Raw genomic sequence first — 13,820 nt, 5'->3', positions numbered from 1 at the left:
TACATTTATATTTTGTTACAATAAATATCTTGTAAAATCAAAGAGGTTGAAAGAATGTTAACATACAGCACATGGAACGGACAAGAAAGCTGGCTCTCAACTTTGTCATGGTTTCTTCATTGAAAACTTCTGTTTACAGCAAACTGTTTTTCTAATTCCTTAATCTTTTTATCCTTCACAGCGCTTATACACAGAAGCCTGGGACAAAGACAAGACCCAAGTGCATATTATGCCTGATACACCTGAAATCATGTTGGCAAGACAAAATAAAATAAATTACAGTGAGGTAAGATCATTTGTTTTATTTCTTTGGTCTGGCCACATTGATTTTTGCTGATGTAGAAATGCCAGAATTATAAAATTAATCCTCATGTAAGCCAGTTAGCTTAGTTGGCTTTCTATGCCATTTACCCTACCTCGAATATACATATCATTGTATTTAAGAATAGGTAGATAGAAAGGTAGGTAGATTAGACAGACAGACAGATAGACAGACACAAAAATATCTTCATTTCGGGAGGGAAAAAATATCTCAAGTCAACTATTAATGACTAAACATAATTTTCATTAAAAATAATTGCTATTAATCAAATTAGCACTTGCTTCAAAATTTGTGCAGTTTCTTTTCTCCAATTACCTCATCTGTAAAATAGGATTAAAATGCTTATCTTAAAGAATGTTTAAATAATGACTAAATAAGGTAAAATATTTAACATGCCCAGTGTGGAGCCTGGTGCAAAGTATTTGTTTAATAAACTTTAATGTCTCTCCTTTACACTCAAGTCACCATGAAAATTAGATGTATTTAATGTGCTCAAAATAACTTGAGCTTTATTTACAAGAACTGAAATGAGAATTCTTAAATTCACCCATTTCAAATTGCCTGAGAACAATAAAATACATTCTTTTATGCACTATCTTCAGCCTTGCTAAACTTGTCATTGCATATCTTTGCAGTCCAGAAATACCGCTGCATAAATAGCTTCTTGCTCAATTGTTCTTGCCAAAGTCAAAAATTTATATGGTTGATTCAAGAAGAATACTAATTTCTTAAACATGTTTATGTGTCTTCTTTTTTTTTTTTTTTTCTTAGAAAAAAAGGAAGGCAGAGTTTTCTTCAGTTTGAGAGCACTGAAAAATTTAAGTACTAATTTAAATTAGTACTTAAATGATGACCAGATTTATTATTTTACCCATATTAATTACTTTTGCCTATAATAATGTAGCCTTAAAGAGGAGGCATGCTTATATCAAATAATAATGACCAGTAAAATGAAGAGGGTATGATTTCACTTTCTCCAGCATTATAAAACAGACCAAAGGACAAGCCTGATTATAAATATTTGATTGGCCTTGGCTTCAGTCACTTTTGAATGGGACATTTTCTCTTGGCCACAGAGCTTCTCAGTTGGATTATCTTCCCCTAGGAGGTTTATTTTATCCAAGGTAGATGAAGTTAGTTTCTATTCCAGATTATAATGAAGCTCTTAAGCCTCTCTCATTTGTTTACATTAGTGGAATTGAGGTAGATTTTTTTTTTTCAGACTGCTGCAAGGATATTGGACTATTTTTTAATTCTAAAATTTTCAGCTGGATTTACTTTCTTTAAAATTGCATGATCATGCATTGAAGGCTCTGACTTCACCGCAGTGCAATATATTAATGTAGCAAAATTGCACTCATCCCCCATGAATACATACAAATAAATAAAAATAAAATTGCATGATCATGTTGATTCCCTGAGGGATCTAAGATCACATTTCAGAATGACCCACTAGAATTTCTTCTCAACCCATTGCCCGTGATACCTTCATTCCATAAATGTAAAACAAAACAAACACATCTATTTTTTCCTCTCAAATTCTCATTTACCTATTCTAGTTTTCTTAAGTAACAAGCTTTAAAATACATCCTTGATGATAGATAAAAGTGTTCTCTCCTTTGAAGCGCTGCATCTTTTTTAAATGTTGAAAGAATTCAAGAACTCTATTTTTTTGTCCTGAAGCCATGAGATGATTGAAGCACATTTTTTCCCACTTACACCATTTTTAAAATGTGAGCATTTATTCTTTAAAAACATAATAAATGAAGTATTTGACCTTCTAGTTTCAAAAGAAACATTCCTAGAAATTTTGAAGAAAAACGAATTCCCTCTGGAATTTATCTCAAAGATATTAAATTGATTCTTATTTTTACTTTAGCTTTTTCTTATAAAATCTCATCTTGAAAAGACTGTAAACTGACACATCTTAATAATCCACTTTATAAACACAATAGTGACCCTCTAAGGTCTTAAGTCATTAAAAATATTAAGAAATATTAAGTGCCTCTGTGACATACTTAAACTCCAGATACTAGTCCAGTATCCTTAATTCAATCTAATCTGAGAATGGGGCATAAAAATGAAGTTTAATTATTTGTATCACACTTTTTCGGGATTTTCCTTACATTTAAGATTTTGTCTTTACACAGCCTCAACAATGAAAAGTACACTGAACAGCATAAAGTAGAGGGATGATAAAGCCTTATAGAACTGTAAATCATTGTAGTTTTTCCCTTAAAGCCACATATTATTTCTAAATTATTTTCCAGAACTATCTACTGCTACTGTGTCTGCTTTATCTAACTCAGTAAACCTCTTAAAGGAGGAAAGGGGGAAAGTGAAATTAAAGATTAAATTATTCAATCGTAGATTGATCTAAAGACTGCATTTGGATATAGATGAGCTGCTTTCAAACCTCAGCAACCGTTCTTGAGGTTACTCAAAGGCTTTCCAAGGGGTGAAGTGGCATGGATCGTTTTAAGTAAATCAGTTAACATGGCTTCAACTTCCATACATGTGCTCTTCTAAATTATCTGCCCAAGAATGCCCCTACAGTTTGAGTGGTGTCCCACTTCCTTCATAGTCACTCTTCTCTCACATTAAAACAAAAAAGGCATGGTTTAAAGGTGAAGAAAGAAACCAGACAACTAAATACTACTCATTCTTTTGTACTGAATTCTGGATAGAAAAGCAACATTGCATAAAGGAAATTATTGGGACATTTGATGAAATTGGAATATTCATTGTATATTTGATAAAAAAGAGAATAGTACTAGACAATAATACTGTATCAATATATTAAATTTCCTGAGTCTGATACATATACTGTGGTTAATTAAAAATATCTTGATTCTTAGGAAATATATGGTAAAGTATTCAAGGATGAAGGCCATGATGTGTACAGTTTTCTCTTAATCAGTTAAACAATTGAAAATAATAACAAGTAAAATGAAGAAATACATAGACACATAAAGAGAAAGAGATACAGAAAGCAAATATGGCACAAACGTTAATAAATTGGGCAGTTGGTATTCATCGTAGCATTCTTGCAACTTTTCTGTAGGTTTGAAGTTTTCCAAAAGGTGGAAAGTATACATTTTAAAGTATTAAAACATACATTAAAATATTTGACTAAGTATGATAATATAAGGATTTCATTTTTTAAATAAAGAAAAAGAAATAGTAATACTCATCCTAGTAGTTACTATGGTGCATGTCTGAAAGTATTAAAATGAAACTTTACCAAACATGGCTGGGTGCAGTGGCTCATGCCTGAAATCCCAGCAATTTGGGAGGCTGAGGCAGGAGAGATCACTTGAGTTCAAGAGTTTGAGATTAGCAACCCCCATCTCTACTAAAAAATACAAAACTTAGCTGGGCATGGTGGCACACATCTGTAATCCCAGCTACTCTGGTGGCTGAGGCACGAGAATCGTTTGAACCTGGAAGGCAGTGAGCTGAGATTGTGCCACTGCACTCCAGCCTGGGTGACAGAGTGACACTGTCTCAAAAAACAAAAAACAACAACAATTAAAAAAACGACACACACACAAAACTCTACCAGACAACTTATTTCATGATTGCCCATCAAAACTTTGTAATCAAACCACCATGAGCTCCTACAAGTCTCATTAAGAGATCCAATAAATTTTTATTTTTTATGTTTAAAAATTGTTATCAAACTATATATCTTGTTTTGATTTATTGAATACCAATGTCAGCAATTACGTAAAATTTTTTGTTAAGAGGATACAGAATCAGTCAAAATTTTTATCACTGGTTCACTAAAAGGGCTAAAAGTCATTGTATAGATGATTTGTTCAATGTGTGGTTCTCAAATGACACTTCCATGGAACATTTGTGTTTTGTCTTCTGTACACGTCTGTCCCACCAGAGAAATTGAACAGTGGTGGTGCTTTCTCAATTCACAGAAGAAGTTAATAAATAAAATTTTACCAGTTTTGCAGTTTTGACTCCTAAATTGTTGGTACCTGCTACCCTCATGTCTGCTAACAACTTCCAGCAGTTGATGAAATAATAGGGAGCAAATCAACATGAACAGAGAGATTCAGAAAGAGTGATACATCCTTAGTTCGGCACTAAATTTGATTATGGACACATCCTCTTAGTGGTAGTATTATTATATGTTGTTATATGATACTATTCTCTGCTAGTAAAAATGTTCCCAATTCAAATTTGGAATTAAATAAATCAACATTTCTTGGTTGCTTCATGAAAAGGGCAAATGGTGAACAATCTAAGCACAAAAGCTGTTCATTTAATGTATAACATTTATAAGATTTGTGCAAAGAAAGGTTGTGATGTTAAAACTTGCTGAATGTGAAACTTTCATTTAAATAAATATCCAAGGATAAACAGAAAGTAAGAGTTCTTTTTCTGATTTAAGACTGAACATACTCGTGTAGTTATGAATCCAAAAGTGGACTTCCTTTGACAAAAAATATATTTTTCGAGTGAATGTGAATTCTGTATTTAAAAGCTACTCCTTCTTTCTTCAGAACCTCTATCGTCAGGCCATGGAAGAAGCTAAGAAAGAAGGCTATGACTTGAGAAGTGATGCCATTCCCATCGTGGCTGCCAAGGCCTCTCGAGATATTGCCAGTGATGTAAGAGCTGATCAAGTCCTAACATTTCTTACCATCACGTCAGCCACACAGGGAATACAGCTGGACGTCTGTATTGGTCATCGTCCACCTTAACTCCCTTCAGTGCATAGGCAAATATATTGAGGCTTGAGATACAGATAACTTGCCCAAGATCACAAGCATCACAGAGGCATAGCCTAGACTGGAATGTGGCTCATTTGACTCCCTATTTTTAGTCTTTGCTCAATAGGAGTGAGTGCCTCGATTAAAGTTAGATGTATGTAAGCTGAGCTACTCAAAACCTCAGGAGCTTCCTTGGAACACACTCAAGGCAAAGATGCCAGAAAAGAAGCAGGCTTAACTGAGTTTGCCCCATCACTTGAAAAAGAACATAGAAGGATAAGGTCTTCTTTCTATGCGGTGCACAGAACCAATATTTCTTTACCCTAAAAATGAAAACATCAGGTCCCTGGACATCTTAAAAATTAATCCAAGAGTAGTAAAATTATTCATTTTTATAGGTTTAAAAAATTTTTAATTCTGGTTAAATATATGTATTTATATATGTATATATTATATATGTATACGTATTTGTATATATTATATATATGTATATATAATTTACCATCTTAACCATTTTCAAGTATACTGTTTGGTGGGGTTCAGTATATTCATATTGTTGTACAACAGATTCCCAGAATTTTCATCTTGTAAAACTTAAACTCTCTACCTATTAAATAACAGAAATTGTCCATTTCAAAACTATCCCTCCCAAATCATTTCTGAAGAGGAAATTATTTCTCAGACTATGCTAGAAAATTTTAATGATCCATGTAAACATACGCCCCAGGTGTGTTCTTAAATAGGCTCACTGACATGATGGATTTCTGAGACACTGTCATGGTTTATTACTGTAATTGGACTCTTCAGTATTCACTTTTTATCATTTTTTGCCAACATATGATTCTCTAGCATATATAAAGGAACTACTGTGGGGTTATTCTGTGGAGATGTGCCAATGAGCACAACAGTCCAGTATGTGGCATTACAGCAGCATGACCAGTGAAACTCCTCTGTTGCCTTAAAGATTTCATAGAAAGCACTGCCACAGAAAGAACAACAGGGAATAGCCCTTTGTGCTTCCTTCTTCTTTATTGGATTCTCTCTTTCAGTACAAATACAAAGAAGCATATCGTAAACAGTTGGGTCACCACATCGGCGCCCGAGCAGTACATGATGACCCCAAGATAATGTGGTCCCTCCACATTGCCAAAGTGCAGAGTGACCGTGAGTACAAGAAAGATTTTGAGAAATACAAGACAAGGTTCAGCAGCCCAGTGGACATGCTTGGTATCGTTTTGGCCAAGAAGTGTCAGACCTTGGTCAGCGATGTGGACTATAAACATCCTCTGCATGAATGGATCTGCCTGCCCGACCAGAATGACATCATTCATGCACGGAAAGCCTATGACCTCCAGAGTGATGTGAGTTTCCTTGATGTTAGCTCTGCTTGTTAAAAGCGGATCTGAAACGTGTCTTGTGGGTTCTGAATAGTGCCGATGAACTGCAATTTGTTTGTATATTTCAAACAATTTACAATTAAATGTCTGAAAGGGTTTCCCAATGGAGGTACTACAATTTGTTTTCTCCTCCAAAAGTTCTCTGCAGGAGAGGAAATAAAGTAAATATTATCAATTCTAAATAGGTATAAATCTTCCTAGGGATTCAGGCTTCCTTTGTCTGAATCAGATGAAACTTAACCCTTAAAAATATATCACTGCAAACTTTTGGCTAAGGAAGTAAAAAAAATGTGTGTGTTTGTTGGCAGACGGTAGTATGGAGATAGTGAGAGGGAAAGCATATTATGCTAAATTACTTTAATTTACATTTTACACTTACTGATGGGGAAATTCTATTTCTTGTGTTTATCAAAACCAGTCATCTAATACTTACCAACATTCAGCATATCTATTGAGAGTAAAATAAAATGAATAATTAGGGAAATGCCAAACATATTTCTACAACATCACATTTCCTTTATACACTTGAAGTTTTGTGATTTTTGAAGATGGAAATAACAGTGAGAATTTTTTGACTGCAGCACTCACACACCATCAGAGTATGTGGTTTTATTTGGAACTATTAGAGTACATTTTCCAAGGCTAAAAAAGCATACTTCTGTGTAAAAATCTTGTAATACTCTCATAGGCAGGACGATGTCTTTTACTTTAAAAGAAGATCTTTGATCATTCTTGGTGTACTCCTCTGTACCAAAAAAATGCTCAGAAAAAAAATATGCTTAGGATTCAATAATGCGTGTGAGTGAGTGAATTACTATGCTGGGAACCTTAGCTATTCATCAGCACTTTTGTGTTTCTCTAGGATAACCCATTTTGTAACTATGAATCTGAAACACTAATTAATAAATGTGTTATCTGTTGATCTGCAGAATTTGTATAAGTCAGACCTTGAATGGATGAAAGGCATTGGCTGGGTTCCTATTGATTCCTTGGAAGTTGTTAGGGCCAAGAGAGCTGGAGAATTACTTAGTGATACTATCTACCGTCAGCGTCCAGAAACGCTGAAATTTACCAGTATAACAGACTCTCCGGAGCAGGTGCTGGCAAAAAACAATGCTTTGAACATGAATAAGGTGAGTCTTCAATCCTCACTGTTAGATATCGAAAGTTACCACGGAACAATTTTAAAATTCTGACATATTATTGCATTTTAAAGATAATAATAAGAATCATGATACCTTCTTAAATGATTTTTCCACTATAATACCATAGTTACTTAGTGATACTTCAAAATATTAAACCATTGTTAAAAGCACTGTGTGCTTTTTTCCTTTTTTTTTTCTTTTTTCTTTTTCTTTTCTTTGTGACAAAGTTTCATTCTTGTCACCCAGGCTGGAGTGCAATGGCGTGATCTTGGCTCCCTGCAACCTCCACCTCCTGGGTTCAAGCAATTCTCTTGCCTCAGGCTCCCGAGTAGCTGCGATTACAGGAGCCTGCCACCACGCCCAGCTAATTTTTGTATTTTCAGTAGAGACGGGATTTCACCATGTTGAAGGCTGGTCTCAAACTCCTGACCTCAGGTGATCCACCCATCTCAGCTTCCCAAAGTGCTGGGATTACAGGTGTGAGCCACCGCACCCGGCCTAAAGTACTATGTGCTTCTGATTGGATTAGTAGGTTGTTAAAAAAAATACTGTGTGCAATAACTCTTACCTAGAAATTATTTTAAATACTTCAATCCAATTATACTTTTCATAACTGATAAGTCCTTTAATAGTTAGATTCTTGAAATAATTTTAATAAGAAACAAAGGTAAGGAATTTATGCAGCTTTAATAATTTTATTTCTACCTTGTATACAAGAGAGATGATTGGCACATAATCAGAAGAATAATATCTGTGAACACAAAAACAATTTCTCTCTCTCTTTTTTTTTTTTTTTTGTAGCGCTTATATACTGAAGCCTGGGACAATGACAAGAAAACTATTCATGTCATGCCCGATACACCAGAAATCATGTTAGCCAAACTCAACCGAATAAACTACAGTGATGTAAGTAAACTGTTGATCTTGTAATGAACAGAAAGGCAAAAAATGAACCATTGTAGCTGTTTTCTTAGGAAAATGGTTTGACTAATTTATTACACATACTCCGAACTACCATTTTCAGTAGAAGAGATAGTTCTCACTTGATTCAGTTTTGAGCTATGTGGTGGTCCACAAAGTAGACTACCATTTTATTAACGGGTTATCAGTAGTTGAATATTATTATAAATAAATATCCCCATGGGAATTATACTTTTAAAACTTTCCCCTACAGGTCAATGTGGATATCAAGTCATTATTTTATTCAGCAGCTAGCGAGTAGGCAAGGACTAGGTTTGAATCTGGTGAGTTAGTAAGCCGCATATTCTTTTGCTGCTCCAGTACGCTCTGATAATCATTTGATGTTAACATTTTTCCAGGCATTTCTGCCAGAACCAACATTTTCATAAGGGCAATGATCCTGAAATCCTGGGTCCATAGATGCATCATTGTCTGAGATAATAGTCCACAGCAAAATAAGAAAAAATAAGCACAATGCGTTGAGTTTTTCATAAAACTAAATAGATTACATTTTAAAATACTGTCCTTATTTTTTATCCTTCTTTTGTATTAAGATGGCCTTTTATATTATGATGACAATAATAAATAGTGTGTTTTGTTTTGTTTGAGATATAGTTTCATCCTGTCACCCTGGCTGGAGTGCAGTGCCACAATTTCGGCTCACTGAGACCTCTGCCTCCTGGGTTCCAGTGATTCTCCTGCCTCAGCCTCCCAAGTAGCTGGGACTACAGGCACACGCTACCATGCCCAGCTAATTTTTGTATTTTGAGTGGAGACGGGGTTTCACCATGTTGGCCAGGCTGGTCTCTTCTCAAACTCATGACCTCAAGTGATCCACCCACCTCAGCTTCACAAAGTGCTGGGATTATAGGCGTGAGCCACCACACCTGGCCAATAAATAATTTTTTCTTTCTTTTTTTTTACATCTGCTTGTTTGACAAATAAAATTTTGCCAACAAAATGTTGATTTTTCCCCCTCATTTTTTGGTTGAAATTTACAAGTCAATAAATCCCAATGTTTGGAACATATGTCTTAAAAATCAAAAGCACCCATGAGGCAAAGCCATCTATAAACGCACCCTAATAATTGACTTTTTGGATTATTTCTGTAGTTTAAATGAGGACAAAGAAAATGTAATAATAAACAGCTTCACTTTTTATGGAAGGAGTAATGAATAATGACTTTCTTTTCTACAGAAACTCTATAAACTTGCTTTGGAAGAGTCCAAGAAGGAAGGCTGTGACTTGCGTCTGGATGCCATTCCAATCCAAGCAGCCAAGGCTTCAAGAGAGATTGCTAGCGATGTAAGTGGATGTTTTTGGAAAAGCCATTTCTTTCTCAAAGATGTTGACAAATAGAAGCTTTCAGAATTTTTCTTGCCAGAAATTTAGTTACCCCTACAGGTCTCAATTCCCTTTGGTGATTTTTCCCTATACAAAATTGTAAATGGAAAAAAAGAAAGAAAAGCACAAAATTCTAGACCCATTATACCTGTCAATCAATCAAAAATAGAGACACACTATTTTTAAAAAAGCATTTGATGGACACCAAAAATGGGTTCATATTTTTGAGCCTCAGAAATTGAACACTGCATCTTCAAAAAAAAAAAAAAAAAAACCCAAAACAATAAATACATAGAAAATTGAACAGCAGTTGACCTAGATGTTTGTGAAATTAAAGGGATTAATTTATTCCCTTTAAATAACATGTGGGAAACAGCCAATATACATGTAAACTCTCCCTTACTACTTCTATTTATTTATTCTGGCATTAAAAGAAAACTAGATGGATACGTTTTAGAGATTTATTTTGTCCTTTGTAACTCCTAATTGGTGAGATGTCCCTCACTGGACACAAGAAAAGGGGGCGAAGTTAGCAAAGCTTTTTCTCAGCACGCTCTCGCCTCTTCTCTACTTTTCTTCACATGCAAAACACCTCCTAAGGGTTCCCAGTGTCCTCATTCTACAACAAGCCTCCTTAGGACTCAAATCCAGACTTTCCCTCTTCTGCAAGGGCCTCATGCCTTAGACATATGCTTCATTCCTTCTGTTAACTAAAAAGTATCTGAAACAGATCTCAATCAATTTAGAAGTTTATTTTGCCAAGGTTAAGGACACACGCCCTATTATCAAAACTTTTCTTGCTGTTAAGCTGGAGAAGCCCACACCATAATCGTCTCATGGTGAAATGGACCATAATGTGTTATTCTTGAATCTTAAAGGTAGAAAAACTGACTCATAGTGAAAGCTCAGTGGTGTTGATAGGCTAATAAGAGTCATTTCCTGGCGACACATAAACTCTATCTAAATGTGACACATATCCTTGACTGAGAAGTCTATTATAAGTTCTAATAAGGGAACTATTCTAAAATTTTCTTAATGTCAAACAGTTTTGGGAAAATAACTATGTCTTTAAGTAGCTACTCCATTAGATTGTACAATATATTTACCTCTACTTGTTAAGGAATCAAAGGTAAACTAAGCAGTGTGGTATAATGAGGAGGAAAAATATTAGGAACGAGAAGCTCTTCATTCTAGGCTCATGCTGCCACCTGCTTGTGGTGTGACTGTGCAAATCACTAAACCCCTGCTAGGTTCAGGTTTTGACTTTTAAAAATAGGGTTGATGATATTCACCTTTCTCCTTCACAATAGTTATGGGAAAAGAAAAACAATATATGTGTGAACCTATGAAACATGATTATGTAAGATGTTCTTGTCATTATACTCTTATCTCTTTTCTTTAGTACAAGTACAAGGAAGGCTACCGCAAACAGCTTGGCCACCACATTGGGGCCCGGAACATTGAGGATGACCCGAAGATGCTGTGGTCCATCCACGCGGCCAAGATCCAGAGTGACAGGGAGTACAAGAAAGACTTTGAGAAGTGGAAGACCAAGTTCAGCAGCCCAGTGGACATGCTGGGGATGGTTACGGCCAAGAAGTGTCAGATCCTTGTAAGCGACATAGACTACAGGCATCCCCTGCATGAATGGATCTGCCTGCCTGATCAGAACGATGTCATTCAGGCTCGGAAGGCCTATGACCTGCAGAGTGATGTGAGTGGCTCTAATATTGTTCAGTAATGGTTTAGAAAAGCATTCTAACTCTTTTGGCCATGGAATCTTTCCAGTCTGGTGAAACCTACAGACACCTCTTTAGGATAATGTTCTGAAATGCACAAAATAAAATATGTGTTTAATTTCAAAATAAACCAATCATATTGAAATATCATTATCAAAGTATTAAACCACACCTGTAATGTGCTTTTCATTAACACATTAAGTAAAAAGTTCTAGCAGTGACTGTAATAACTAATTTCAAAGAAGTGATGAGCATAAATACTTTTAAGACATCAGCAACAACTCGTATTAGTCTCTTCTCACATTGCTAGAAAGAACTACCTGAGACTGGGTAATTTATGAAGAAAAGAGATTTAATTGACTCACAGTTCCATGGGCTGTACTGGAGCATGGCTGGAGAGGCCTCAGGAAACTTACCATCATGATGGAAGGTGAAGGGGAAGCAAGCACATCTTCACATGGTGGAACAGGAGACAGAGAGCAAAGTGGGAAGTGCTACACACTTTTAAACACCCAGATCTCATGAGGATTCACTATCCAAGGGGGAAGTCCCCCTCCATGATCCAATCACCTACCACCAGGCTCCTCCTCCAACATCCAGGATTACAATTCATCATGAGATCTGGATGAAGATGCAGAGCCAAACTATATCAAACTATAATAGGACATAAAATATTTGAGATTTCTAAAGCTGACAAAGTCAGGTGTAGTGTGAATACTACTATAATGTAATACTTATAATGGAATGAAATGCTATATTTCAGTTAGAGGTTAATGAAAATGAGAGGATGTTACATATTTTTTCTATCCAAGTTCACTGATTCCAAGTTAAGAATTCCTGTTCTAAACAACCTAATTTTCCAAATGAATCAATTGCATTATAATTTTGTGTCTATTTAACTTATAGGAATTATCTATTGTAACTTCTGAAAGGAAGTTTAAAAATGAATTATACCTATTAAGACAATTTGTCTAAGAAACCTGAGAACAATAGCTCCCTAGAAATATGTTAGACACTTCTGTTGTTGGCCAATAGAGTCCTTTGGAGACTCAAATATTACCTCATTGATATGGTAGCTCCTTGTTTTAATCAAGCTCTGATTAAATCAAGCACTTTTGGAAGAATGATAAAAGCAGTGACAGTTAAAAAAAGAGAGATTCCCCAAAAGCTATAAAAACAAAAAGAATTGTTACCCTTCCTTACAAGAAAAATTTCCCTTCAACCAATTGTTTATATTCAAAGAAGAAAATGAAAGAAAAAAAATGTATTTGTTTACTTGAATTCTAATACAAGAAAGAGGATGGAGGATAAGATAAATATGAGTAAAAAGAGATGTACTCTTTGACTTGGAAGTGTGTACATAGAAACATATGAAAAAAGATGTCTTTTTATCCCCCAAAAAACACATTAATGCAACATGTGGTCAACCAGTAATGCTCATTTCTTCTCTATATGCCAAGACAAGCTGTGAAAGCCACTGCCCAACAACATAGGAGCCAACTGTATTGCAACCCAGTACGGTTTCCATAAGAGGAAGTAGGGGCCATCAAATCAGAGAAGAAACACTTTGCTTCAGGAGGCAGGCAGTAATTTCCTTAAAGTGGTTTTGTATCGCTGAAAATGAATAGCATTAAAGAGATTTCTGTGAGTCTTTAAAACAGTAAATATTGGCTACCTTCAGGAGCCAGGCATTTAACTAGCCATTCTAAACCAAAGTAAAGCAATCCTGTGGGTCTTCCCATAAATTTACGAAAATAAGATTCAGACTTATACATTATCTATGTATGTTAAGTCAGGCACCAGGCTGTCTAGGTGACATCTATAAATATTTGACATTATTTCATTTTCAGGCTATTTACAAATCTGACCTTGAGTGGCTGAGAGGAATAGGATGGGTTCCCATTGGCTCTGTAGAGGTCGAGAAGGTGAAGAGAGCTGGAGAAATCCTGAGTGACAGGAAGTATCGCCAGCCTAGAGACCAGCTCAAATTCACATGCATTACAGACACTCCGGAAATTGTCCTCGCAAAGAATAATGCCCTGACAATGAGCAAGGTGAGTCTCCAGCTGTTTCCTGTTGCCAGAATCATACCTTCCACAGATTTGGCTCATAAAGTAGGAAATTCCCTAAGGGTTCCCTGAGAAAGGAGGTGTCATAGGCCTAATTCTCATGCAGCCCTTTAA

At 35.5% G+C, this 13,820-nt stretch overlaps 1 protein-coding gene across 30 annotated transcripts in view; it reads left to right on the top strand.

The window, feature by feature from the left end:
* Nucleotides 1–13,820, top strand: part of NEB (nebulin) — a 222,186-nt gene that overhangs the window by 103,605 nt on the left and 104,761 nt on the right. For all 30 annotated transcript variants that reach the window (XM_021923612.2, XM_021923611.2, XM_021923610.2 and 27 more), the window contains 8 exons: nucleotides 182–286; nucleotides 4,843–4,950; nucleotides 6,102–6,413; nucleotides 7,379–7,582; nucleotides 8,396–8,500; nucleotides 9,752–9,859; nucleotides 11,301–11,612; nucleotides 13,488–13,691. In XM_021923612.2, coding sequence (XP_021779304.2) covers nucleotides 182–286; nucleotides 4,843–4,950; nucleotides 6,102–6,413; nucleotides 7,379–7,582; nucleotides 8,396–8,500; nucleotides 9,752–9,859; nucleotides 11,301–11,612; nucleotides 13,488–13,691 — 1,458 coding nt within the window. The remainder of the gene's footprint in view (nucleotides 1–181; nucleotides 287–4,842; nucleotides 4,951–6,101; nucleotides 6,414–7,378; nucleotides 7,583–8,395; nucleotides 8,501–9,751; nucleotides 9,860–11,300; nucleotides 11,613–13,487; nucleotides 13,692–13,820) is intronic.

This window comes from Papio anubis, chromosome 10, assembly GCF_008728515.1.
Source record: "Papio anubis isolate 15944 chromosome 10, Panubis1.0, whole genome shotgun sequence".
Taxonomy (NCBI): Eukaryota; Metazoa; Chordata; class Mammalia; order Primates; family Cercopithecidae; genus Papio; species Papio anubis.
This window is presented reverse-complemented; position numbering and strand designations above follow the sequence as displayed.